General features: G+C 46.2%; 1 protein-coding gene across 1 annotated transcript in view; it reads left to right on the top strand.

Moving 5' to 3' along the window:
• Positions 1-24,206, top strand: part of chrd (chordin) — a gene marked incomplete at its 5' end in the record, with an annotated part of 38,831 nt that extends 14,625 nt beyond the window's left edge. Inside the window, 15 exons of the mRNA XM_084143054.1 lie at positions 1,716-1,857; positions 2,170-2,307; positions 4,030-4,112; positions 5,310-5,457; positions 6,983-7,089; positions 7,389-7,668; positions 8,473-8,714; positions 11,147-11,260; positions 15,120-15,311; positions 15,563-15,656; positions 15,863-15,919; positions 21,813-21,916; positions 22,079-22,336; positions 22,829-22,922; positions 23,116-24,206. Coding sequence (XP_083999180.1) covers positions 1,716-1,857; positions 2,170-2,307; positions 4,030-4,112; positions 5,310-5,457; positions 6,983-7,089; positions 7,389-7,668; positions 8,473-8,714; positions 11,147-11,260; positions 15,120-15,311; positions 15,563-15,656; positions 15,863-15,919; positions 21,813-21,916; positions 22,079-22,336; positions 22,829-22,922; positions 23,116-23,180 — 2,118 coding nt within the window. The 3' untranslated portion in view covers positions 23,181-24,206. The remainder of the gene's footprint in view (positions 1-1,715; positions 1,858-2,169; positions 2,308-4,029; positions 4,113-5,309; positions 5,458-6,982; positions 7,090-7,388; positions 7,669-8,472; positions 8,715-11,146; positions 11,261-15,119; positions 15,312-15,562; positions 15,657-15,862; positions 15,920-21,812; positions 21,917-22,078; positions 22,337-22,828; positions 22,923-23,115) is intronic.
• Between the last annotated feature and the right edge of the window lie 3,751 nt (positions 24,207-27,957).

Here is a 27,957-nt window from a genome sequence, read left to right on the forward strand (position 1 = left end):
CAGAAACTGCCACAGTAACCAAACTTAATACAGAGTAACCACAGTCACTGCCACAGTCACCTAACTTTACACAGAGGAAACACAGGAACTGCCACAGTCACCTAACCTTACAGAGAGTAAACACAGGAACTGCCACAGTCACCTAACCTTACACAGAGGAAACACAGGAACTGTCACAGTCACCTAACTTAACACAGAGTAAACACAGGAACTGTTGCAGTCACTGAACTTACACAGAGTAAACACAGGAACTGCCAGAGTCACCTAACTTTACACATAGTAAACACAGGAACTGGCGCAGTCACCAAACTTAACACAGAGTAAACACAGGAACTGGCGCAGTCACCGAACTTAATACAGAGTAAACACAGGAACTGCCACAGTCACCTAACTTTACACAGACTAAACACAGAAACTGCCACAGTAACCTAACTTTACACAGAGTAAACACAGAAACTACCAAAGTCACCTAACTTTACACAGAGGAAACACAGGAACTGCCACAGTCACCTAACTTTACACAGACTAAACACAGAAACTGCCACAGTAACCTAACTTTACACAGAGTAAACACAGAAACTACCAAAGTCACCTAACTTTACACAGAGGAAACACAGGAACTGCCACAGTCACCTAACTTTTTACAGAGTAAACACAGGAACTGTCACAGTCACCTAACTTTACACATAGTAACCACAGGAATTGGCGCAGTCACCAAACTTAACACAGAGTAAACACAGGAACTGCCACGGTCACCTAACTTTTTCACAGAGTAAACACAGGAACTGGCGCTGTCACCGAACTTAATACAGAGTAAACACAGGAACTGCCACAGTCACCTAACTTTACACAGAGGAAACACAGGAACTGGCGCAGTCACCTAACCTTACACAGAGTAAACACAGGAACTGCCACAGTCACCTAACTTTACACAGAGTAAACACAGGAACTGTCGCACTCACTGAACTTAACATAGAGTAAACACAGGAACTGCCACAGTCACCTAACTTAACACAGAGTAAACACAGGAACTGCCACAGTCACCTAAGAGGGGAGCAGTTTTTGTGTGTGTATGTGTGTGTGTGACATAGGCCTACATCACCAGTGCACCATTTCCTAAAGCGCCTAAAGCGAAATTACACACGTGACATCATCACTTAAGTCAGGACCCCTAAATATATGCCTAGAAAAAATTGACCCATTATTTTCTTGACAAATGTCCCTATCAAGTGTCGAGTTCTAGAGGACCTTAGTGAAACCGCCATGGGGGGAGGGGGAGGGGTTGCTGGCACGGATCATCTCGGGGAAGGGGGGGGGGGGGGGGGTTTAGTGCGTGACATCACCCGTGTGAAGGAGACGGAGCACATTTATAATTAAAAGAGGAGATTATCCTGGACTGTGAGTTATGAGGTGTGTGTCCGTCGACACATTTCTTCCCCCTCTAAGGCAAATATTTTTTTCAGAGGGTTCGTTGTTTGTGGCCTGGGGCTGAGATAGAGTCCAGAGTCTCAATGGGCTGATATTTTCCACAGATGGAACTGTGTGTGTTTGTGTGTGTTGCAGAGAAATAAAACAGCATATGCAGACTGTTTTGAGTCAGTTTGTAAACTGTAACTATGGCAGAGCACCATACACACTCAAACCCCAGCCTTGGCTAAGAATATGTGACTGCAACTGTGGTCACCTGTGTGTGTGTGTGTGTGTGTGTGTTTCAGATCTGCGGGGTGTGGAAGAATCTTCCCCAATCCCACGTGCGACAGCTACAGGCAGAACAACTTCGGGTTACTATGACAACAGCCACCGGTAGACGGGAGGAGATCAAAGGAAAGATCATCAAACACAGAGCACTGTTCGCAGGTGAGTGAGTGTGTGTGTTTGTGTGTGTGTGCATGTATTTGTGGGTGCATGAAAGTATGTTTGTGTATCTGTTTAAATGTGGGTAGAAGTAGTCTCAATATTTCCATGAGTTAGGATTAATGTACATATGTGTACAGGTAACTGCCAAAATAAAGAACCCACTTTAGTAAATGAGGGGTACAATGTACAATACATTTGTGTACATTTCAATGAGGACAAACCTTCAGTAACCGAATGCAGTCAGAAGAAGGTGGTGTGTGTATATATCATGTGTGTTTATAATGTGAGTGTGATATCTGTGTGACCCCGCAGAGACGTTCAGCTCCACTCTGACCTCAGAAGAGGAGCATTCTGGGATGGGAGGCATCGCCATGCTGACTCTGAGTGACACAGAGAACAACCTTCACTTCGTCCTCATACTGCAGGGACTGATGCAACATAGAGAGAGAGGTGAGAGAGGGAGAGAGAGAGGGATGGGGGAAGAATGATACAACAGAGAGAGAGGTGAGAGAGGGAGCGAGAGAGATAGAGGTGAGAGAGAGGGAGGGAGGACTGATACAACATAGAGCGAGAGGTGAGAGAGGGAGGGAGGACTGATACAACATAGAGAGAGGTGAGAGAGGAAGGGAGGACTGATACAACATAGAGAGAGATGTGAGGGAGAGAGAGAGAGGGATGGAGGACTGATACAACATAGAGAGAGAGATGAGGGAGGGAGGGAGGGAGAGAGGGATGGAGAAGTGATACAAAATAGAGAGAGAGGTGAGAGAGGGATGGAGGACTGATACAACATAGAGAGAGAGGTGAGAGAGGGAGGGAGGAGAGAGGGATGGAGGACTGATACATAGAGAGAGGTGGGGGGGGTGGAGGGAGGACTGATACAACATAGAGAGAGCGGTGAGAGAGGGAGAGATGGAAGGAGGAAGGACTGATACAACACAGATAGGTGAGAGGTGGGGTGGAGGGAGGACTGATATAACATAGAGAGAGAGGTGAGAGAGGGAGGGAGGACTGATACAACATAGAGAGAGGTGAGAGAGGGAGGGAGGACTGATACAACATAGAGAGAGAGGTGGGAGAGGGAGAGAGAGAAGGATGGAGGAATGATACAACATAGAGAGAGAGGTGAGAGAGGTGAGAGAGGGAGGGAGGGAGAGAGGGATGGAGGACTGATACAACATAGAGAGAGAGGTGAGAGGGGGATGGAGGACTGATACGACATAGAGAGAGAGGTGAGAGAGGGATGGAGGACATATACAATATAGAAAGAGAGGTGAGAGAGGGAGAGAGAGAGGGATGGAGAACTGATACAATATAGAGAGAGAGGTGAGAGAGGGAGGGAGAGAGGGATGGAGGACTGATACAACATAGAGAGAGAGGTGAGAGAGGGAGGGATGGAAGGAGGGAGGACTGATACAATACAGAGAGGTGAGTGGGGAGTGGAGGGAGGGAGGTCTGATACAACACAGAGAGAGAGAGAGAGGTGAGAGAGGGACGGAGGAGATACAACATAGCTTAACATTTCAGCTTAATGGAGCTTCTGCTGTATTGCCTCTATCCTGTTCCTTCACTGGAGACTAGGAGGACTAGGAGGACTAGGGAACAACTTATGGGCTAAGATACTAGAGGTTGTTTTTGGACTGGGGACTAGGGAGTAATTTAGGGGCTAAGAGACTAGAGGTTGTTTTGGGGCTGGGGACTAGGGAACAACTTATGGGCTAAGATACTAGAGGTTGTTTTGGTACTGGGGACTAGGGAGTAATTTAGGGGCTAAGATACTAGAGGTTGTTTTGGGGCTGGGGACTAGGGAGTAATTTAGGGGCTAAGATACTAGAGGTTGTTTTGGGGCTGGGGACTAGGGGGTAATTTAGGGGCTAAGAGACTAGAGGTTGTTTTGGGACTGGGGACTAGGGAGGAACTTAGGGGCTAAGAGACTAGAGGTTGTTTTGGGGCTGGGGACTAGGGAGGAACTTAGGGGCTAAGAGACTAGAGGTTGTTTTGGGACTAGAAGATTGTTTTGGGACTAGGAGGTCTAGGGAGTAATTTAGGGTAGTAACTCAGGGGCTAAGACAAGAGACTAGAGGTTGTTTTGGGACTGGGGACTAGGGAGTGCTGTGAGGCAGTGTGATGTGGTTATAAGTTTGTTCTGTGTGCTCTCTCTCGGCCCTGTAGACTCCCCCCTGGTGCCCATCCTGGTACGACTGCATTACCGCCAACATGTCCTGAGAGAGATCCGTGCCAACGTCACCGCCTATGTATGTTATATAAACTACACGCACGCACACACACACACACTCTCTTTCTCTTTCTCTCTTGGGCACAGATCTAGGATCAGCTTGTCCTCACCAAACCAGATCCTAACCTCAACCATTAAGGGGAAAACAAACATCAGGGACAAGCCAAGAGGCGGGAGGAAAGGGGGGAAACAGATGACATTGTGACACACTCTCCCACTGAGACGGATGTGGTTCCTTCCCAACATCCTACTGCTGTTGTCAGTACTGAACATCACTGTTAAACATCCATAGAGACACGTGATGGACAGAGAAAAAGAACGAGAGAGAGTGGAGGGGGTTTGTAAGAGACTTGTAGTGAGGAAGAGATGGAGGGATGAGAGACAGAAAGGAGGAAGTCAGGGAGAGAGGATGGGAAGACACACACATGTCAGTGGTTAGTTGTCTGTGGGATCAGAAAGAGGGAGGGATAGAGGGAGGAGGAGGGATGAAAGGGGAGTCTGTTTTTAATCTGGTGGGAATTATGTGAATCTGAGAGTTGATGTGCCCCTCTTTCTGTTTTACACACACACACACCAAATATTTATTTATACGTTCTCCTGCCTTTCCTGCTCTTAATATATGACTGTCCTTTTAACTTTCCTTTCATCTCCAATCATGCTTTTTACTCTCCACATTTCTCAATTACTCCTTCCTCTATCCTTTCTTTCCTTCCCTCTCCCTTCATCCCTTCATACCTCCCTCTCTCCCTCTCTCCCTCTCTCTCTCGGCTCAACCCTGTCCATGGATTTATAGTACACGGATATTTGTATTGAAATGGGGCATGAGGTCATAAAAGTAACGTTTATTCACCACGGTCAAACATCTGTCATATTAATACAATCTCTGTCTATCTCAAGTTCTGGCGGTTGAAAGGATATGAAAGTTGATGCAATGTGTGAGATATTAGCCCCAATGCGAGCCATATTGTTGGTGTTTGTTGAGTTTATGTAAGCCTATGTGTGTGTATGTGTGTGTGGTGGGGGGGGGGGGGGGGGGTGTTGAGAGAGACAGAGAGAGTGTGTTGTAGTGACATAATGAGTGTGTTTCAGTGTCTATGTATGTTTGTGAGTTTATCTATTATCACCCTTCTGTGTTTGTTTGTGATAAGTCTAGTGAGAGATTTGGGTTTGGTTGTTCTGACGTTGTATCACTATTTCCCCAACGCTCTCCCTTTAGGATGCAGACTTTGCTGAGGTGCTGACAGACCTGAACAGTCGGGAGCTCTTCTGGTTGTCAAGGGGCCAGCTGGTGATCGCCGTGGAAACTGAGGGCCAGGACCCCCGCCACATCTCCGGCTTCATCACCGGCAGGAAGTCATGTGACAGTAAGTGCCACGCCCCTTTATGTAGAACAACCAATCAATCAATCAGCCCATAGTCAGCCACTCAGACAGGTGATGGGTTGAATCGATTTCTTTGGAAGAAACTCGAGTCGCTCAACGTCAAACAATCAACCTTAATTCCTCTTTTTATGAGTTCTATCCATCATTCTGTCATCCCATCACACCTGAACCGAGGCCTGTCAAAGACCTACTATAGGAGGAATGTGTTTTGTCTTTCAGTTCACTTGTTCCCCTTCTTTTCCTCCATGGCTGTTTTAGCGATTCTCTCTCTTCTATAAATACTCCATCCTTCCCTCCGTCTCTTCATTCTTTCATGTCTTATCACTGGAGTAAAACCATGTTTATAGCTCTGCTGTTTGACTTGGTGGTCCACCAAGACAGGGAGCGCTGGTGTGTGTCGTAGACAAAGTCTGAGACAATTCAGCGCTCACATGTTCCATTCAAGCGACTCTACCACAAACATACTTATATACTTAGATCACACTCACGCACATGTTGTCTTTTTCATACGCACGCACACACACACACACACACACACACACACACACACACACACACACACAAACACACACACACACAAACACACACAAACACACACACACTGGACGCTGCCAAGGTCACATTCTGCTGGACCTCACTCTCCATATTGGTGTTCCAGCTCCATGATTAACAGCTTGACGTTATGTGTGAAGAATTCTAACCCAACACACTCGTTACTCTCTCTCCTTACATCTCTCTCTCTCTCTCTCTCTCTCTCTCTCTCTCTCTCTCTCTCTGTAGCTTTCTCCCTCCTTTTATTTTCATTCTCTATTTGTCTTTCGCTGTCTGTCTTCTAAGCCCCTTCGTGTTCAACAAGGGTTACCTCATCCCACGGTTTAACCTTGGGTTAGGGTGTGGGTTAGTAGGGGGGGGGGTACACCACTTAAGCTACAATTCTCTCTTTTGAGATGACACACACATACCCTCACCCCAAAGTTCTGTGTGGACGGGTTGTGCTGTATTCATTCCCTGTGAATGTCCCCACTGGTGGAGGTATGGCATGGTGTGTGCGTGCACGTGCGTGTGTGTGTGTGTGTGTGCGCGTGTGCGTGTGCGTCTTTCTACAAGGGAGACGTGAGAGAATGTGTTCTGGCCCTCTCTCAGCTCCCCCCTGTCTGGCTCTCCAGACCAACATGGTGAATTATAACACGACAGAGAGCATTGCCTCATCTCGCATGCAAGAGCTGCCTCATCATCACACTCAGATTAGTCTGTAGTAGTCTGGGTCTGAAATGTAAAGGGGACAATGTTTTGAGGTCAGAGTCAGGGAGACCCTGCTCATACTCACTCTGTCCCAATCATCCTCTCTTGTTTCACCTTCAATTTGCTTTACGGAAACATGAAAAGGTCCAAGTGTGGCACTGCGTCTTTATCTGTTATGTAATAGCAAGGAAATAATTTACTAAACTTTTTCCCTCTCTCACTTTTCTATCTTTCCCTCCTCCTCTCCCTCTCTTTCTCGCTCCAGCCATCCAGAGTGTCATGTCCAGTGGTGATGCATTGACAGCAGGGAAGACAGGCGGCGTGGGATCAGCATTCTTTAATCTCCATGACAATGGCACCCTGGACTACCAGGTATAGGTCTGAACTGAATTGAATTGATTTGAACTTTAAAGAACTGAATCAAATGGAATTGTACTGTCACTATTTACGTAACTGAACCAAACCAAACCACAGTGAACTGAACCACCAAACCAACCCATGTCCCGTGTAGCTCAGTTGGTAGAGCATGGCGCTTACAACGCCAGGGTTGTGGGTTCGTTTCCCACGGGGGACCAGAATGAAAAAATGTATGCACTCACTAACTGTAAGTCGCTCTGGATAAGAGCGTCTGCTAAAATGACTTAAATGTAAATATCCTGCTCTGTCCACAGGTCCAGCTAGTGGGGGTATCCAGTGAGGTGGTGGGTTTGACCATTGAGCTAAAGCCTCGACGGCGCAGTAAGCGGTCTGTGCTGTACGACCTAACTCCAGAGTTTGACAGGCCTAGCGGGCGGGCAGCGGGAAGCTGGAGTCGTCTAGAGGCGCGTCACATCCACATGCTGCTGCAGAACGAACTTTTCATCAACGTGGCTACCGCACACAGCCAGGAGGGGGAGCTACGCGGACAGATCAGAGCCCTGCTCTACAGCGGTCTGGAAGCACCCAGACACGGTGAGACACTGACCTCAGACCAGAACAGACACTAGGGCTGAATCCTAAATCACCCCCTTCCCCTCACCCCTCCATTTGTGTGTTCACGCGCGCCTCCACCATCTGCACAAAGCTGACGGAGTCAAAATTATGCAAGGTGTAGGTGCTAATTAGTCCCTCCGAAAGCGACTTCGACTGAGCCAGCTATGCTGACAGCTTCAGAGTTTTTGAGTTTGCGGAATTTCACACAAAAGAATGGAGAGGCGCGCATAATTATGAGCCACCTGTGTTTGTTTGTGTCTTAATTTGGGAGGTATTTCATATGTTACATGTGTAAAGCCTCGAAATCAATGTTTAACAGTTACTGAGGTTTATATCTTGTAAAACGACAGGGACATTTTTATCATTTGAATTTCATGCCCATTTTATTATCTAAATGTGGAACATGAATTGCATCATTCAAGTCATGTGTGTCCCGAAGTCGTTGGGTTTATTGATCCCCTCGCCACTCTGGAAGTCACCCTCTGAGTTTCATCAGTAACACGTGACAACGGAGGGCACTTACGATGGTAAGGGTGAAGGGCTGGTTTGGGATTCACTGTAGAGTAACTCAAATATACTTAGGTTGTGTACATGCATAGGTCAGGGGTGGCAAGCTCCAGTCCTCTAGACTAGAACCACAGTATCCACAGAGGCTCCTTTATAAAGTAAGACAACTTCAGTCCATGTTTGGGTGAAAAACACAGATCCCAATTTGACATTATTCTCTTTAACTCTAGTCTTTTGCTTTTCATATTTAACCCTCTCTACCCTCTCCTTCCCCAGAGATCCCTGTCCCTCTGGCAGGCCAGTTTGTGGCCCCTCCAGTCCTGACCAGTGCTGGGGGCCATGCCTGGGTATCTGTGGACGAGCGCTGTCACCTCCACTATGAGATCGTGGTGGCAGGCCTCAGCAAAGCTGATGACCTCACAGTCAACGCCCACCTCCATGGATTGGCCGAAATCGGAGAGCTAGATGAGAGCAGCACCAATCACAAGAGACTGCTGACAGGGTTCTACGGTTCTCAGGTAGGCAGAGGAAGACACATGAATAATCACAAACAAACACACACACACGCATACATACACACACACACATACACACTTGAACAACTTTGTCATGACAGTATGATATAGAGCAGGGGTGTCAAACGTACGGCCCGCGGGCCGGATCAGGCCCGCAAACGGGTTTAATCCGGCCCGCGAGATGATTCTGAAAAAAATAAAAAATAAAAAATAATTTTTTTTTTTTTTTTTTTTTAAGTATAAAAATGCGCTGCAATTTTTCAATAAAATAAACTGCTGTTCCAATTGCGTCCACTGGATGGCGCAATAGCAATTGTGTTAAGCAAGCAAACTGTTTATACCGGGGCAGAGCAAGTAGGTCAAGCACGTGCAGCCAATGAGCTACTTTGTTTTGCCCGCAATATTTATTACGGCTTCTACTTTTAACATTATGTGCTTTGGCACCCTCATTGCCCCAATATGTCTCTGTCAAAAAAGAGAAAAGTGGACGCAGAGTGCAGAGTGTTCCAAGAAAAATGGTCATCCTATTTAATCACGGAATTGAATGGGAAAGCTGTATGTTTGGTGTGTTCAGAGCATGTTGCAGCGCTGAAAGAATATAACCTTCGTCGCCACTATGTGAGTCTTCATGCCGACAAATATGACAACTTTCAAGGACAGCGGAGATGAGAGAAGGTGAATGAACTGTTGGCGGGTCTGAAGAAACAGCAGTCTGTGTTTACTCACAGCCGAGACATCAGTGACGCTGCAGTGAAAGCTAGCTACCTCATTGCTAATGAAATCGCAGTGGCTTCAAAACCATTTAGTGAGGGTGAATTTGTAAAAACATGCATGATGAAGGCAGCGGAGATTGTGTGCCCTGAAAAGCGGCAGGCTTTTGCAAATATCAGCCTGACAAGAAACACAGTTGCAGACAGGATTTCCGATCTTTCAGTGGATTTGGACAGCCAGTTGAAGCAAAAAGTAAAGTCATTTATTGCGTTTTCGGTTGCAATTGATGAAAGCACGGACATTACAGATGTTGCACAACTGGCCATTTTTTCATCCGCGGAGTTGATGACACATTGACCGTCACCGAGGAGTTTGTGGAGTTGGTGCCGATGACAACGACAGCAGCTGATATTTTTACCGCACTCGTCGGCGCGCTGGACAGGGTCGGAGTGGACTGGTCCCGCGCTGTCAGCCTGGCTACAGATGGTGCGCCCTCAATGATCGGGAAAAAAGCAGGCGTTGTGACAAAGTTCAGAGAGAAAGTGCAATCTGCAAATGGAGGACGTGATTTTTTGACTTTTCACTGTATTTTGCACCAGGAGGCTTTGTGTTGCAAGTCATTAAAGATGGATAACGTCATGAAGGTGGTCATCCAAACTGTTAATTTCATCCGATCCAGAAGCCTGAATCACCGTCAGTTTGACAGCCTTCTCAGAGAGAAAGACCACATCTATGGCCTGCCATACCACACTGAGGTAAGATGGTTAAGCCGAGGTGCTGTGCTGAGGCGTTTCTTTGATTTACGAGAAGAAATTGAACAGTTCATGGAAGAAAAGGGCAAACCAGTGTTAGAATTTCATTCCGCAGAATGGATGCCGGACCTTGCATTTATGGTGGATGTTACAGAGCACCTGAATAACTTGAACAAACAGCTGCAAGGGCGCAACAAAGTTGTCACGCAGTATTATGACAGCATACGTTCTTTCAAGTTGAAGCTGTCATTGTGGGAGACGCAACTTGCCAGTGGTGATGCAGCTCACTTCCCCTGTCTGAAAAATTTGTGCGCGACCCAACATGTGGCAGACATGAAGCGGTTCAAAGATAAAATAACTGGACTGTTACGGGAGTTTGAGCAACGCTTTCAGATTTATGTTTCTATGTTTTTATGTTGATGTGCTATTGTTTTTAATTGATTTTATTTTATTTGTATATTTAACCTATTCTTGACTCTGTGGTTCTTGCACTAGTTTGGGGAACAGGATTTCATTATTTTTATCTACATTTCTGCCTGAGAAATGACACCCTGATATAGTTCTGTGATCTGTGAAACAGTTCTGTTAATCACTGAGGCATTGTGTGTTTGTGTGTTCTTTTTCTTTAGAATTTTCAAATAAACTTGACGTGTTTTATGATTAATAGTGATGTTGTGCTTGTACTATTTTGGACACACTGTCCTCAGGCTCCAGCTTTATGTTGTATGTTGATCGTATTAAAACAAAGAAAACAATCTGAAGTTGTTGTTTTTAAGTTATATATACCAATATTTTTCCGGTCCGGCCCACTTGGGAATAGATTTTCCTCCATGTGGCCCCTGAGCTAAAATGAGTTTGACACCCCTGATATAGAGAATGTCTACTGCAGAATCTTATTCCATTATCTCTGTCTGTCTGTCTGTCTGTCTGTCTGTCTCTCTCTCTCTCTCTCTCTCTCTCTCTCTCTCTCAGGCCCAGGGTGTGTTGAAGGACATCAGTGTAGAGTTGTTGCGTCACCTGGACAGGGGGACAGCCTTCATCCAGGTCAGCACCAAGGTCAACACCAGAGGAGAAATACGCGGACAGGTGAGTAGGACCACAGCCGTAACACAATCCCTCCACAACCATAACTCAACCACTTAACAACCGTTACTCAACCACTCTAAAACCATAACACAGTGCAAATCTCAAACTCAACCATACCTCAATCTTAATCTCAACCCACACTCTTCAGTTGGATCATGGAATATATTGAGGATTATAGAGATGGAGCGATGACAGGTGGAGGAGAGGAGGGCGGGAGGTGAGGCTCATCAGGGCCCTAGTCAGCTGAGTGTTTATGTGTGTGTGTGTTTGCTCACTTAGCCAGTGTGAGGCCACACAGACACACACTCTCACTGGCTGGTGGTTTTGTGTTTTCAGAGACGTTTTGTTGAAAAGTAAACGTTTGTGAGGACACACACACACCCTCACACAAACACACACAAACACATCGTTACAAGCTAACATATTTGCAGGCGGCCTGGTTGATGATTTCGTCTTAGTTGCCAGGGGTTAGAAAGGGAGAAAGAAACGTGTAAGAACACACACACACACACACACAGTAAGGTCTGACAGTTTTAATAGCAAACAGGTCTGACACATAAACAGCCATCTGCCGTGGAGCCGTAGAGCCATTGGCGGAAAGCTGGCTGAACGCTCCATTTAGGACTAATTAACAAGTAAAAGTATGCTTTACAACAAGCCACAAGGCAGGTGTGTCCAACAAATCATTGGAATCCTAACCACTGTCAAATCAAATCAAATCAAATGTTATTGGTCACATGTGCCGAATACAACAGGTGCAGACATTACAGTGAAATGCTTACCTACAGCCCTTAACCAACAGTGCATTTATTTTTAACAAAAAAAAAGTAAAAATAAAACAACAACAAAAAAAGTGTTGAGAGAAAAAAGAGCAGAAGTAAAATAAAGTGACAGTAGGGAGGCTATATATACAGGGGGGTACCGTTGCAGAGTCAATGTGCGGGGGCACCGGCTAGTTGAGGTAGTTGAGGTAATATGTACATGTGGGTAGAGTTAAAGTGACTATTCATAAATAATTAACAGAGTAGCAGCAGCGTAAAAAGGATGGGGTGGGGGGGCAGTGCAAATTGTCTGGGTAGCCATGATTAGCTATTCAGGAGTCTTATGGCTTGGGGGTAGAAGCTGTTGAGAAGTCTTTTGGACCTAGACTTGGCACTCCGGTACTGCTTGCCGTGCGGTAGCAGAGAGAACAGTCTATGACTAGGGTGGCTGGAGTCTTTGACAATTTTGAGGGCCTTCCTCTGACACCGCCTGGTATAGAGGTCCTGGATGGCAGGAAGCTTGGCCCCAGTGATGTACTGGGCCGTACGCACTACCCTCTGTAGTGCCTTGCGGTCGGAGGCCAAGCAGTTGCCATACCAGGCGGTGATGCAACCAGTCAGGATGCTCTCGATGGTGCAGCTGTAGACTTTTTTGAGGATCTGAGGACCCATGCCAAATCTTTTCAGTCTCCTGAGGGGGAATAGGCTTTGTCGTGCCCTCTTCACGACTGTCTTGGTGTGTTTGGACCATGATAGTTCGTTGGTGATGTGGACACCAAGGAACTTGAAGCTCTCAAACTGTTCCACTACAGCCCTGTCGATGAGAATGGGGGCGTGCTCAGTCCTCTTTTTTTTCCTGTAGTCCACAATCATCTCCTTTGTCTTGGTTACGTTGAGGGAGAGGTTGTTGTCCTGGCACCACACGGCCAGGTCTCTGACCTCCTCCCTATAGGCTGTCTCATCGTTGTCAGTGATCAGGCCTACCACTGTTGTGTCGTCGGCAAACTTAATGATGGTGTTGGAGTCGTGCCTGGCCATGCAGTCATGGGTGAACAGAGAGTACAGGAGGGGACTGAGCACGCACCCCTGAGGGGCCCCCGTGTTGAGGATCAGTGTGGCAGATGTGTTGTTACCTACCCTTACCACCTGGGGGCGGCCTGTCAGGAAGTCCAGGATCCAGTTGCAGAGGGAGGTGTTTAGTCCCAGGATCCTTAGCTTAGTGATGAGCTTAGAGGGCACTATGGTGTTGAATGCTGAGCTGTAGTCAATGAATAGCATTCTCACGTAGGTGTTCCTCTTGTCCAGGTGGGAAAGGGCAGTGTGGAGTGCAATAGAGATTGCATCATCTGTGGATCTGTTGGGGCGGTATGCAAATTGGAGTGGGTCTAGGGTTTCTGGGATAATGCTGTTGATGTGAGCCATGACCAGCCTTTCAAAGCACTTCATGACTACAGACGTCAGTGCTACGGGTCGGTAGTCATTTAGGCAGGTTATCTTAGAGTCCTTGGGCACGGGGACTATGGTGGTCTGCTTGAAACATGTTGGTATTACAGAACGGGTTAGAGTCCCGAAAGCGGCAGCTCTACCCTTTAGCTCAGTGCGGATGTTTCCTGTAATCTATGGCTTCTGGTTGGGGTATGTACGTACGGTCACTGTGGGGACGACATCATCGATGCACTTATTGATGAAGCCAGTGACTGATGTGGTGTACTCCTCAATGCTGTCTGAAGAATCCCGGAACATGTTCCAGTCTGTGCTAGCAAAACAGTCCTGTAGCTTAGCATCTGCGTCATCTGACCACTTTTTTATTAACCGAGTCACTGGTGCTTCCTGCTTTAGTTTTTGCTTATAAGCAGGAATCAGGAGGATAGAGTTATGGTCAGATTTGCCAAATGGAGGGTGAGGGAGAGCTTTGTATGCGTCTCTGTGTGTGGAGTAAAGGTGGTCTAGAGTTTTTTTTCCTCTGGTTGCACATTTAACATGCTGGTAGAAATTAGGTAGAACGGATTTAAGTTTCCCTGCATTAAAGTCCCCGGCCACTAGGAGCGCTGCATCTGGATGAGCGTTTTCCTGTTGATTTATGGCCTTGTACAACTAATTCAGTGCAATCTTAATGCCAGCATTGGTTTGTGGTGGTAAATAGACAGCTATGAAAAATATAGATGAAAACTCTCTTGGTAAATAGTGTGGTCTACAGCTTATCATAAGATACTCTACCTCAGGCGAGCAAAACCTCGAGACTTCCTTAGTATTTGATTTTGTGCACCAGCTGTTGTTTACAAATATACACAGACCGCCACCCCTTGTCTTACCGGAGTCAGCCGTTCTATCCTGCCGATGTAGCGTATAGCCCGCTAGCTGTATGAAATCCATGTTGTCGTTCAGCCACGACTCGGTGAAACATAAGATATTACAGTTTTTAATGTCCCGTTGGTAGGATAACCGTAATCTTAAGTCATCCAATTTATTTCCAAATGATTGAACGTTGGCTAATAGGATTGATGGAAGAGGCAGTTTACTCGCTCGCCGTCGGATCCTTACAAGGCACCCCGAACTACGTCCACGATATCTCCGTCTCTTCCTCACGCGAATGACGGGGATTTGGGCCTTGTCGGGTGTCTGTATGATATCCTTCGCGGCCGCCTCGTTGAAGAAAAAATCTTCGTCCAATACGAGGTGAGTAATCGCTGTCCTGATATCCAGAAGCTATTTTTGGTTATAAGAGACGATGGCAGAAACATTATGTACAAAATAAATTACAAATAACGCGGAAAAACACACATAATAGTACAATTGGTTAGAGGGCTGTAAAACGGCAGCCATCTTCTCCGGCGCTGTTGCTGACTCTGTTGCTGACACTGTCTTCACTCCTCTCTCCCTCCTTCCTCCTCCTTGCTCTCTTTCTCTCTGTCCCTCCTCTTATTCTCCCTTTCTCATGCTCACCCCTTTTCTGCCTCTCTCTCTCTCTCTCTCTCTCTCTCTCTCTCTCTCTCTCTCTCTCTCTCTCTCTCGCTCATGCTCGCCCCCTCTTTCTTTCTCTCTCTGTCACCACCCCCCTCCCTTCTTCTCTCCCTCCATCTTTCTTTCTCTCCCTACAGGTCCATGTGCCTAATAACTGTGAGTTTGGGACAAGAGGTGAGGTGGAGGTGGCGGAGTTTGATGACCTGTTTGTGCGTGACCCTGAGGAACTAAAGAAAGACCCCCACACATGTTTCTTCGAGAGTCAACACCACGCCCACGGCTCCCTCTGGACCCCCAACTACAACAACTGTTTCACCTGCAGCTGTCAGGTAGGACTGTTCCAACTAAAACCACTAGGGCGGCACTATAGCTACGCATTAAATTAGTGCTGGTTTCCAAGACACAGATTATGTCTAGTCCTGGAATAAGAAGCCCTTTCGATGGAGAATCTAGAAGTCTTGAGAATCTAGAAGTAAAGTTTCTACTTCTATATTGAGTGACTTTGTGTCTAACCACCCTCTCTCTTCTTCTGTCCATTTTACTCCTCCCTCATCCCTCCATCTCTCTGTCCTCCCTGTAGAAGCGCACAGTGATCTGTGACCCGGTCATCTGTCCAGTCCTCACCTGCTCTCGCACCATCCAGCCTGAGGACAAGTGCTGCCCCATGTGTGTTGGTGAGTGAATGTGTGTATGTGTGTGTGTATGTGTGTGTGTATGTGTGTGTGTGTATGAGTGTGTGTTCCTATGTTTGAATAGGATTGTGTGCTTGAGTGTGTTTTCCTTATTCTTGAGAGGACTTATTCTTGACAGTGCAAACCATTACGGTCGTAAATTGTGAAATAATACTTTCCTTTGTCTGTTCCCCCTGTCTGTCCTTTAGAGAGGAAAAACCCCAAGGACATGAAAGCTCCAGAGAGGCTAGACGAGCATCCAGAAGGTACTGTACCATCTCTCTCTCTGTCTGACTGTCACTCTGAACATACAGAAGGTACTGTACCATCTCTCTCTCTGTCTGACTGTCACTCTGAGCACCCAGAAGGTACTGTACCATCTCTCTCTCTGTCTGACTGTCACTCTGAACATCCAGAAGGTACTGTACCCTCTCTCTCTCTCTCTCTCTCTGTCTGACTGTCACTATGAACATCCAGAAGGTACTGTATCATCTCTCTCTCTGTCTGACTGTCACTCTGAACATCCAGAAGGTACTGTACCATCTCTCTGTGTTTGTCTGACTGTCACTCTGAACATCCAGAAAGTATTGTACCATCTCTCTCTCTCTGTCTGACTATCTCTCTGAACATACAGAAGGTACTGTACCATCTCTCTCTGTCTGACTGTCACTCTGAGCACCCAGAAGGTACTGTACCATCTCTCTCTCTGTCTGACTGTCACTCTGAACATCCAGAAGGTACTGTACCATCTCTCTCTCTGTCTGACTGTCACTCTGAACATCCGAAGGTACTTTACCATCTCTCTCTCTGTCTGACTGTCACTCTGAACATCCAGAAGGTACTGTACCATCTCTCTCTGTCTGACTATCACTCTGAGCACCCAGAAGATTCTGTACCATCTCTCTCTCTCTCTGTCTGACTGTCACTCTGAACATCCAGAATGTACTGTACCATCTCTCTCTGTCTGACTGTCACTCTGAGCATCAATAAGGTACTGTACCATCTCTCTGTGTTTGTCTGACTGTCACTCTGAACATACAGAAGGTACTGTACCATCTCTCTCTGTCTGACTGTCACTCTGAGCACCCAGAAGGTACTGTACCATCTCTCTCTCTGTCTGACTGTCACTCTGAACATCCAGAAGGTACTGTACCCTCTCTCTCTCTCTGTCTGACTGTCACTATGAACATCCAGAAGGTACTGTATCATCTCTCTCTCTGTCTGACTGTCACTCTGAACATCCAGAAGGTACTGTACCCTCACTTTCTCTGTCTGACTGTCACTCTGAACATCCATAAGGTACTGTACCATCTCTCTCTCTGTCTGACTGTCACTCTGAACATCCAGAAGGTACTGTGCCATCTCTCTCTCTGTCTGACTGTCACTCTGAACATCCAGAAGGTACTGTACCATCTCTCTCTGTCTGACTATCACTCTGAGCACCCAGAAGATTCTGTACCATCTCTCTCTCTCTCTCTGTCTGACTGTCACTCTGAACATCCAGAATGTACTGTACCATCTCTCTCTCTGTCTGACTGTCACTCTGAGCATCAAGAAGGTACTGTACCATCTCTCTGTGTTTGTCTGACTGTCACTCTGAACATACAGAAGGTACTGTACCATCTCTCTCTGTCTGACTATCACTCTGAGCACCCAGAAGATTCTGTACCATCTCTCTCTCTCTCTGTCTGACTGTCACTCTGAACATCCAGAATGTACTGTACCATCTCTCTCTCTGTCTGACTGTCACTCTGAGCATCAATAAGGTACTGTACCATCTCTCTGTGTTTGTCTGACTGTCACTCTGAACATACAGAAGGTACTGTACCATCTCTCTCTCTGTCTGACTGTCACTCTGAACATCCAGAAGGTACTGTACCCTCTCTCTCTCTCTGTCTGACTGTCACTATGAACATCCAGAAGGTACTGTATCATCTCTCTCTCTGTCTGACTGTCACTCTGAACATCCAGAAGGTACTGTGCCATCTCTCTCTCTGTCTGACTGTCACTCTGAACATCCAGAAGGTACTGTACCATCTCTCTCTGTCTGACTATCACTCTGAGCACCCAGAAGATTCTGTACCATCTCTCTCTCTCTCTCTGTCTGACTGTCACTCTGAACATCCAGAATGTACTGTACCATCTCTCTCTCTGTCTGACTGTCACTCTGAGCATCAAGAAGGTACTGTACCATCTCTCTGTGTTTGTCTGACTGTCACTCTGAACATACAGAAGGTACTGTACCATCTCTCTCTGTCTGACTGTCACTCTGAGCACCCAGAAAGTATTGTACCATCTCTCTCTCTCTGTCTGACTATCTCTCTGAACATACAGAAGGTACTGTACCATCTCTCTCTGTCTGACTGTCACTCTGAGCACCCAGAAGGTACTGTACCATCTCTCTCTCTGTCTGACTGTCACTCTGAACATCCAGAAGGTACTGTACCATCTCTCTCTCTGTCTGACTGTCACTCTGAACATCCGAAGGTACTTTACCATCTCTCTCTCTGTCTGACTGTCACTCTGAACATCCAGAAGGTACTGTACCATCTCTCTCTGTCTGACTATCACTCTGAGCACCCAGAAGATTCTGTACCATCTCTCTCTCTCTCTGTCTGACTGTCACTCTGAACATCCAGAATGTACTGTACCATCTCTCTCTGTCTGACTGTCACTCTGAGCATCAATAAGGTACTGTACCATCTCTCTGTGTTTGTCTGACTGTCACTCTGAACATACAGAAGGTACTGTACCATCTCTCTCTGTCTGACTGTCACTCTGAGCACCCAGAAGGTACTGTACCATCTCTCTCTCTGTCTGACTGTCACTCTGAACATCCAGAAGGTACTGTACCCTCTCTCTCTCTCTGTCTGACTGTCACTATGAACATCCAGAAGGTACTGTATCATCTCTCTCTCTGTCTGACTGTCACTCTGAACATCCAGAAGGTACTGTACCCTCACTTTCTCTGTCTGACTGTCACTCTGAACATCCATAAGGTACTGTACCATCTCTCTCTCTGTCTGACTGTCACTCTGAACATCCAGAAGGTACTGTGCCATCTCTCTCTCTGTCTGACTGTCACTCTGAACATCCAGAAGGTACTGTACCATCTCTCTCTGTCTGACTATCACTCTGAGCACCCAGAAGATTCTGTACCATCTCTCTCTCTCTCTCTGTCTGACTGTCACTCTGAACATCCAGAATGTACTGTACCATCTCTCTCTCTGTCTGACTGTCACTCTGAGCATCAAGAAGGTACTGTACCATCTCTCTGTGTTTGTCTGACTGTCACTCTGAACATACAGAAGGTACTGTACCATCTCTCTCTGTCTGACTATCACTCTGAGCACCCAGAAGATTCTGTACCATCTCTCTCTCTCTCTGTCTGACTGTCACTCTGAACATCCAGAATGTACTGTACCATCTCTCTCTCTGTCTGACTGTCACTCTGAGCATCAATAAGGTACTGTACCATCTCTCTGTGTTTGTCTGACTGTCACTCTGAACATACAGAAGGTACTGTACCATCTCTCTCTGTCTGACTGTCACTCTGAGCACCCAGAAGGTACTGTACCATCTCTCTCTCTGTCTGACTGTCACTCTGAACATCCAGAAGGTACTGTACCCTCTCTCTCTCTCTGTCTGACTGTCACTATGAACATCCAGAAGGTACTGTATCATCTCTCTCTCTGTCTGACTGTCACTCTGAACATCCAGAAGGTACTGTGCCATCTCTCTCTCTGTCTGACTGTCACTCTGAACATCCAGAAGGTACTGTACCATCTCTCTCTGTCTGACTATCACTCTGAGCACCCAGAAGATTCTGTACCATCTCTCTCTCTCTCTCTGTCTGACTGTCACTCTGAACATCCAGAATGTACTGTACCATCTCTCTCTCTGTCTGACTGTCACTCTGAGCATCAAGAAGGTACTGTACCATCTCTCTGTGTTTGTCTGACTGTCACTCTGAACATACAGAAGGTACTGTACCATCTCTCTCTGTCTGACTATCACTCTGAGCACCCAGAAGATTCTGTACCATCTCTCTCTCTCTCTGTCTGACTGTCACTCTGAACATCCAGAATGTACTGTACCATCTCTCTCTCTGTCTGACTGTCACTCTGAGCATCAATAAGGTACTGTACCATCTCTCTGTGTTTGTCTGAATGTCACTCTGAACATACAGAAGGTACTGTACCATCTCTCTCTGTCTGACTATCACTCTGAGCACCCAGAAGATTCTGTACCATCTCTCTCTCTCTCTGTCTGACTGTCACTCTGAACATCCAGAATGTACTGTACCATCTCTCTCTCTGTCTGACTGTCACTCTGAGCATCAATAAGGTACTGTACCATCTCTCTGTGTTTGTCTGACTGTCACTCTGAACATACAGAAGGTACTGTACCATCTCTCTCTGTCTGACTGTCACTCTGAGCACCCAGAAGGTACTTTACCATCTCTCTCTCTGTCTGACTGTCACTCTGAACATCCAGAAGGTTCTGTACCCTCTCTCTCTCTCTGTCTGACTGTCACTATGAACATCCAGAAGGTACTGTACCATCTCTCTCTCTGTCTGACTGTCACTCTGAACATCCAGAAGGTACTGTACCCTCTCTTTCTCTGTCTGACTGTCACTCTGAACATCCAGAAGGTACTGTACCATCTCTCTCTCTGTCTGACTGTCACTCTGAACACCCAGAAGGTACTGTGCCATCTCTCTCTCTGTCTGACTGTCACTCTGAACATCCAGAAGGTACTGTACCATCTCTCTCTGTCTGACTATCACTCTGAGCACCCAGAAGATTCTGTACCCTCTCTCTCTCTGTCTGACTGTCACTCTGAGCATCAAGAAGGTACTGTACCCTCTCTCTCTCTGTCTGACTGTCACTATGAACATCCAGAAGGTACTGTACCATCTCTCTCTCTGTCTGACTGTCACTCTGAACATCCAGAAAGTACTGTACCATCTCTCTCTGTCTGACTATCACTCTGAGCACCCAGAAGATTCTGTACCATCTCTCTCTCTCTCTGTCTGACTGTCACTCTGAACATCCAGAATGTACTGTACCATCTCTCTCTCTGTCTGACTGTCACTCTGAGCATCAATAAGGTACTGTACCATCTCTCTGTGTTTGTCTGACTGTCACTTTGAACATCCAGAAGGTACTGTACCATATCTCTCTGTCTGACTATCACTCTGAGCACCCAGAAGATTCTGTACCATCTCTCTCTCTCTCTGTCTGACTGTCACTCTGAACATCCAGAATGTACTGTACCATCTCTCTCTCTGTCTGACTGTCACTCTGAGCATCAAGAAGGTACTGTACCATCTCTCTGTATTTGTCTGACTGTCACTCTGAACATACAGAAGGTACTGTACCATCTCTCTCTGTCTGACTGTCACTCTGAGCACCCAGAAGGTACTGTACCATCTTTCTCTCTGTCTGACTGTCACTCTGAACATCCAGAAGGTACTGTACCCTCTCTCTCTCTCTGTCTGACTGTCACTCTGAGCATCAAGAAGGTACTGTACCATCTCTCTGTGTTTGTCTGACTGTCACTCTGAACATCCAGAAAGTACTGTACCATCTCTCTCTCTGTCTGACTGTCACTCTGAACATACAGAAGGTACTGTACCATCTCTCTCTGTCTGACTGTCACTCTGAGCACCCAGATGGTACTGTACCATTCTGTCTGACTGTCACTATGAACAGCCAGAAGGTACTGTACCATCTCTCTCTCTGTCTGACTGTCACTCTGAACATCCAGAAGGTACTGTACCATCTCTCTCTATCTGTCTGACTGTCACTCCTCCTTCTTTCTCGCTTTCTCCATCTGTTTGTTCCTCTATATCTCCCTCCCAGGAGGCACTCATTCTGTCTCTTTCCATTTCCCTCCCTCCTCTCAATTTGTCTGGTTCCCTCTTTTTCTTTGTGCCAACAGATAATTTGTACCTCTGAGATTGATGTGCATTTCCAATGCTAAGAGTGTCCTCTATGTCTCTCATCCCTCTGAACTCTCTCTCTCTCTCTCTCTCTCTCTCTCTCTCTCTCTCTCTCTCTCTCTCTCTCTCTCTCTCTCTCTCTCTCTCTCTCTCTCTCTCTCTCTCTCTCTCTCTCTCTCTCTCTCTCTCTCTCTCTCTCTCTCTCTCTCAGGTTGTTATTTTGAGGGGGACCAGAAGATGCATGCTCCTGGGTCTACCTGGCATCCATTCGTCCCTCCGTTTGGCTACATCAAGTGTGCCCTCTGCACCTGCAAGGTAGGCCTCTAGGTTATTCCTTCACAGCTAGCATGATGTAAGTCGATAAGTGATGCTAACAATAATTAGAAAAACATGACTATTAATCTTTCTTCAGCTTCCTAGAATGTAATGTAAATTCCGCTAATTTCCCATTGTGGCCTTCCTCCTCCACTCCTGTAGGGGGCAACAGGCGAGGTGCACTGTGAGAAGGTGACGTGTCCAGCCCTGACCTGCAGTCGTCCGGTACGCCGCAGCCCCTCAGACTGCTGTAAGGAGTGTCTGGAGGAAGACAACCCCCCCCTGGAGCACACTGACATGATGCAGGCAGATGGGACGAGTCACTGCAAGTTTGGAAAGAACTTCTACCAGAACAGTGACAACTGGCACCCCCGCGTCCCCCTGATGGGAGAGATGAAGTGCATCACCTGCTGGTGTGACGTGAGTATTACATGGAGTCAGAGACCAGTCAGGAACAAGTCTCTTACAAAATACAGCCATTTATAGTGGGTTTGGACCTGTTGTAATTCAAGACAAAAAAGCTTCAGACTGTTGGGCCTAAACCCCAAAGAGCAAAAGAGAAAAAAGCACTGGAGAACTCCCTCTGTTTCAGTAAACCTTTAGAAAAACCCAGACTCAAGGTTTCTTCTGACTGAAGGAGTTTTTCCATGCCACTGTGATACATGTTTTTGCAGATAAAGTAGGGATGTTTCAGACTTGGTTGAGCTTCATAGCTGTAGGGATGGGGGGACTTGGGTGGCCCTTACCCCTTGGGGGAAAATGTCAGTGTCAGTGTGGGGAACTCTGGGATTTGGAGTTGAGAAACGTGGAGCATTTTCTGGTTTCACAGCACTGTGAGGTGCATTCCTAATGTACCTCCCTCTGTCTCTCTCTCCCTCCTTTCTCTCTCTTTCTTTCTCCCTCTCTCTCCAGCATGGTGTGACTAAGTGTCAGAGGAAGCAGTGTCCAGTGCTGACCTGTAGTAACATCACCCGCCGGGAGGGCATGTGCTGTCCTGAGTGCCAAGGTGAGACAAGCACACACACACACACACACACACTCACACACATACACACAACATGCTCCCTAGCCAGAGAATCTGAGGACACATGCTTGAAAATAGTGAGACATATTCTCAATCCTGATGACATGCTTTCAAACAGCGATGATTAATGTAGTAATCATAGATTAATTCATATTGGATTGTCTCTTTTGTTTAGATTCCAAAGAGGAAGAGGAGGAGCTGATGAAAGTTCCGGAAAAGAAGAACAGCTGGAGACACTGAGCTGAGACCCCCCCCCCCCCCCCCTCCTCTCTCTACCTACCCCCTCATGGGCAGACCTAGACCTGCACACTGGGTCAGCTAACACCCCCTAAAGCCAAGACCCCTATAACCCTCCAGCCCCGACCCACAACCCCCCTGTCCCACTCCCACCCGTTAGTCAGTCTATGGATTGTAACAAAGGAAGGAAAGACAGGCAGAGAAAAGGGAGAAAGAGGAGCACTGAGGTGTCATGGAAGGGACTGAGGCCGTACCTGAAAGAATGGAAAGAAAGGAACAAAGAGAGATATGAAGTGGACCAACCATAATTGCTGCAGCTGTGTCTTTTGACTGGTATCTCCTTTGAAATTTGACTTTTTTTGTTGTTGTTTTTTTGTTGCTTTGCTTCCTCTTGATGAATATTGCTCGCCCTTTCAAAAATCACATACAATTACCCTTCATATTCGAATACCGGTACACAAGGTGACACTGTTTGTTGTTTAGTTGTTAAAATTGATGTGTTGGTAGTCTTTCTGAAGTTCAGCCCTAAGTTGTGTTTGTGCATACTCACTTTTGAGTGTGTGTGTGTGTGTATGTTGACGTGTGGTAAAAATGCTTGCTAAACAGTGCAACAAACATACGAGGCAGTCAAGTTACTGGGTGGCTAGATGGAAACACACACACACACAAAACATCTCATAAACCAGCACCACACATATGTTCTCTTATCCCATCCAGTCAGCACCACTAGAACACTTCCCTTGGAAAAGCATAACACACCCAAGAATCTCTTCTAATTGCTTACTGAAGAGATTAAGATATACAGTAACTTTACATGAACATTTGTTTTAGATTTATTTGCAGCTCTGAGTCTGGTACCATTGACCTGTATTGCACCTCTTCATGTGGTTGTCCATGATGTTGTCTTGTTTCTCATTTCAGTAATATGTATAATTATTTTAAAATACTTTGTATTAGTGTTGTTATTTTTATGAATCTTGCTTGTATTTATTGAACGTGTGAAGGAAAAAATAAAAGTTGTTGGTAAGGAATTGTCTTTTGACAATTTAGTTGAAATCCATAACCTTTTCCATACCCGCCCTCTCTCTCTCTCTCTCTCTCTCGCTCTCTCTCTCTCTCTCTCTCTCTCCACATACATGTATAAACACTTACCTATGGAGATGACAGGCCAGTTTGACCTGACTTGCTCTCTCTGTCCTTCTCTCCCCCTTTTCTTGCTCTCTTCCCCTCTGATCTGTCTGTTCTCTTTCCTTCTCCCTCTCTCCTCTTCCCTCGTTCTGTCCAGCTGGATTTGAGGAATAGGGGAAATGTGACAAACTGACGTAGCTCCCCCACCTCTCTCTCTTCTCTCTCTCTCTCCCTCTCCACCCTTCATCAGATGGCACTCTCTCTTTATTTTCCTCTCCTTCGTTCCATAGACACACACCACATGTGTTCTATAGTAACCACAATGCACTCTCTGAAGGAACACTCTCTCACATACAGACACACACACACACACACACACACACATTCACAATGACTCAGCCAAAGGACACAGACTGGAACATAAACACACATGCACAGATGTACACAAGTACACACTCTGCCCCTGAAGAAGGAACACACACACATTTTTCCATCATGAATCTTGATCTGGAGGCAGCTCTGCAGAGTGGTCCCTAGCTGGCACAGCCACAAATTCATAATATCTGTTTTTAAACCTAACCCTAACCTTAACCACACTGCAAATCCTCCTGCCTAAACTAAACTTAAATTAAGACCAAAAAGCAAATTTTTGTTTTCATGAATTTTTACAATATAGCCAATTTTGACTTTGCAGCTGGCCTATTTAAGGGGAAATTGCTCAGTTCTGCCTCCAGGACAAGACTCATGACAACAAACGTCCACCTGCCACATGCACACTGATTCAGCCAAAGGACACAGACTGAATGTCTACCGCTCCCCCTATGGGCAGGTAAATAGTACTGACATAAATCACTTCCTATGGTAGAGCCAACTGGTTGTGAGCATGCCAAGTCGCACCTGTCGACCTTCCCAGAGCAGAGAGCAGAGCAGAGAAAGAGGCCATGTTGTAAAGCCGCCAGCCGACCAACCGGCCAGCAGCCACACAGCTGGAGGCTAGGGTCAAAGGTCAACAATGCTGAGCTATGGCTCTGTTCCGACAGCCTGGATCAGAGGCATGTCTACTGACTGACTGGGGGAGGGAGGGATGTGGGTCTGCATCTGCATGCCATGGTGTGGGTGCATTTTCATGGCACATTCCTGTCTCTCTGTGGGTAAGTGTTCACTCCTTCTCTCTTACCCCCCTCTCTCCTTTTTCTCCCTCCATCTCCTCCTGTCTCTCCCTCTCTCTCTCTCTACGTGGCTTTGTGGGCCACAGAGCCTCTTCAATCTCTGGGCCTGAGCTGAGCCACGGGCAGGCAGCGCAGGGCTCAGCTCCACACTAACCCCTGATAGCAGACAGCACACCAAGGGACACAGCCCAAGTTACAGGGGAACAACAGACATTTCCTCAGTGAAAACAATATACTGAGCAAATGTCAAATTGGCTTTTTACCAAATTACAGTATGACAGACCACGTATTCACCCTGCACACCCTAATTGACAAACAAACAAAACAAAGGCAAAGTCTTCTCATGCTTTGTTGATTTCAAAAAAGCTTTTGACTCACTTTGGCATGAGGGTCTGCTATACAAATTTATGGAAAGTGGTGTTGGGGGAAAAACATTCAACATTATAAAATCCATGTACACAAACAACAAGTTTGCGGTTAAAATTGGCAAAAAACACACATTTCTTTCCATAGGGCTGTGGGGTGAGACAGGGATGCAGCTTAAGCCCTACCCTCTTCAACATACAGTATATATCAACGAATTGGCGAGGGCACTAGAACAGTCTGGAGCACCCGGCCTCACCCTACTAGAATCTGAAGTCAAATGTCTACTGTTTGCTGATGATCTGGTGCTTTTATCCCCAACCAAGGAGGGCCTACAGCTGCACCTAGATCTTCTGCACAGATTCTGTCAGACCTGGGCCCTGACAGTAAATCTCAGTAAGACAAAAATAATGGTGTTCCAAAAAAGGTCCAGTTGCCAGGACCACAAATACAAATTCCATCTAGACACCATTGCCATAGAACACACACAAAACGATACATACCTCGGCCTAAACATCAGCGCCACATTTAACTTCCACAAAGCTGTGAACGATCTGAGAGACAAGGCCTTCTATGCCATCAAAAGGAACTTAAAATTCGACATACCATTTAGGATCTGGCTACAAATAATTGAATCAGTTATTGAACCCATTGCCCTTTATGGTTGTGAGGTCTGGGGGAAATTCTCACCAACCAAGAATTCACAAAATGGGAAAAACACCAAATTGAGACTCTGCATGCAGAATTCTGCAAAAATATCCTCAGTGTACAATGTTAAACACCAAATAATGCATGCAGAGCAGAATTAGGCCGATACCCGCTAATGATCAAAATCCAGAAAATAGCTATTAAATTCTACAACCACTTAAAAGGAAGCTATTCCCAAACCGTCCATAACAAAGCCATCACCTACGGAGAGATTAACCTGGAGAAGAGTCCCCTAAGTAAGCTGGTCATGGGGCTCTGTGGGGTCTGTTTGTGTTTGTGAGCAGATCCCCATGACCAGCTTGCTTAGGGGACTCTTCTCCAGGTGCATCTCTCTGTAGGTGAGCAAGCTCATCCTGGGCCTCTGTTCACAAACAGACCCCACAGAGCCCCAGGACAGCAACACAATTAGACCCAACCAAATCATGAGAAAACAAAGATACTTAATTGACACATTGGAAAGAATTTACAAAAAAACGAGCAAACTAGAATGCTATTTGGCCCTAAACAGAGAGTACACAGTGGCAGAATACTTGACCACTGTGACCGACCCAAAATTAAGGAAAGCTTTGACTATGTACAGACAGTGAGCATGGCCTTGCTATTGAGAAAGGCCGCCGTAGGCAGACCTGGCTCTCAAGAGAAAACAGGCCTCCTATAGCTCAGTTGGTAGAGCACGGCACTTGCAGCGCCAGGGTTGAGGGTTCGATTCCCACGGGGGGCCCGTATGAAAAATGTATGCACTCACTAACTGTAAGTCGCGCTGGATAAGAGCGTCTGCTAAATGACTAAAATGTAAATGTATGTGCCCACAAAACAAGGTGGAAACTGAGCTGTACTTCCTAACCTCCTACCAAATGTATGACCATATTAGAGACACATATTTCCCTCAGATTACATAGACCCACAAAGAATTCCAATTTTAATAAACTCCATTATCTATTGGGTGAAATACCACAGTGTGCAATCACAGCAGCAAGATTTTGACCTGTTGCCACAAGAAAAGAGCAACCAGTGAAGAACAAACACCATTGTAAATACAACCCATAATTATTTATTTTCCGTTTTGTAGTTTAACTATTTGCACATCGTTACAACACTGTATATAGACATAATATGACATTTTAAATGTCTTTATTATTTTGGAACTTTTGTGTAATGTTTACTGTTCATTTTTAATTGTTTATTTCACTTTTGTTTATTATCTATTTCACTTGCTTTGGAAATGTAAACATATGTTTCCCATGCCAATACATTGAGAGAGAGGGAGAATGGGGAGGAAGAGATAGAGGAGAGAACAGAAGGAGGAGGAGGAGAGACCTGTTGTTGTTGTTGTCGTCGTCCTAGTGTGACCCAGGGCTGTTTAACTTTCTCGAGGAGTAGTTACAGGAAGGGGGGAGACGGGTAAACAAGGC

Source organism: Coregonus lavaretus, assembly GCF_964263955.1.
Source record: "Coregonus lavaretus genome assembly, chromosome: 26".
NCBI classification, from domain to species: Eukaryota; Metazoa; Chordata; class Actinopteri; order Salmoniformes; family Salmonidae; genus Coregonus; species Coregonus lavaretus.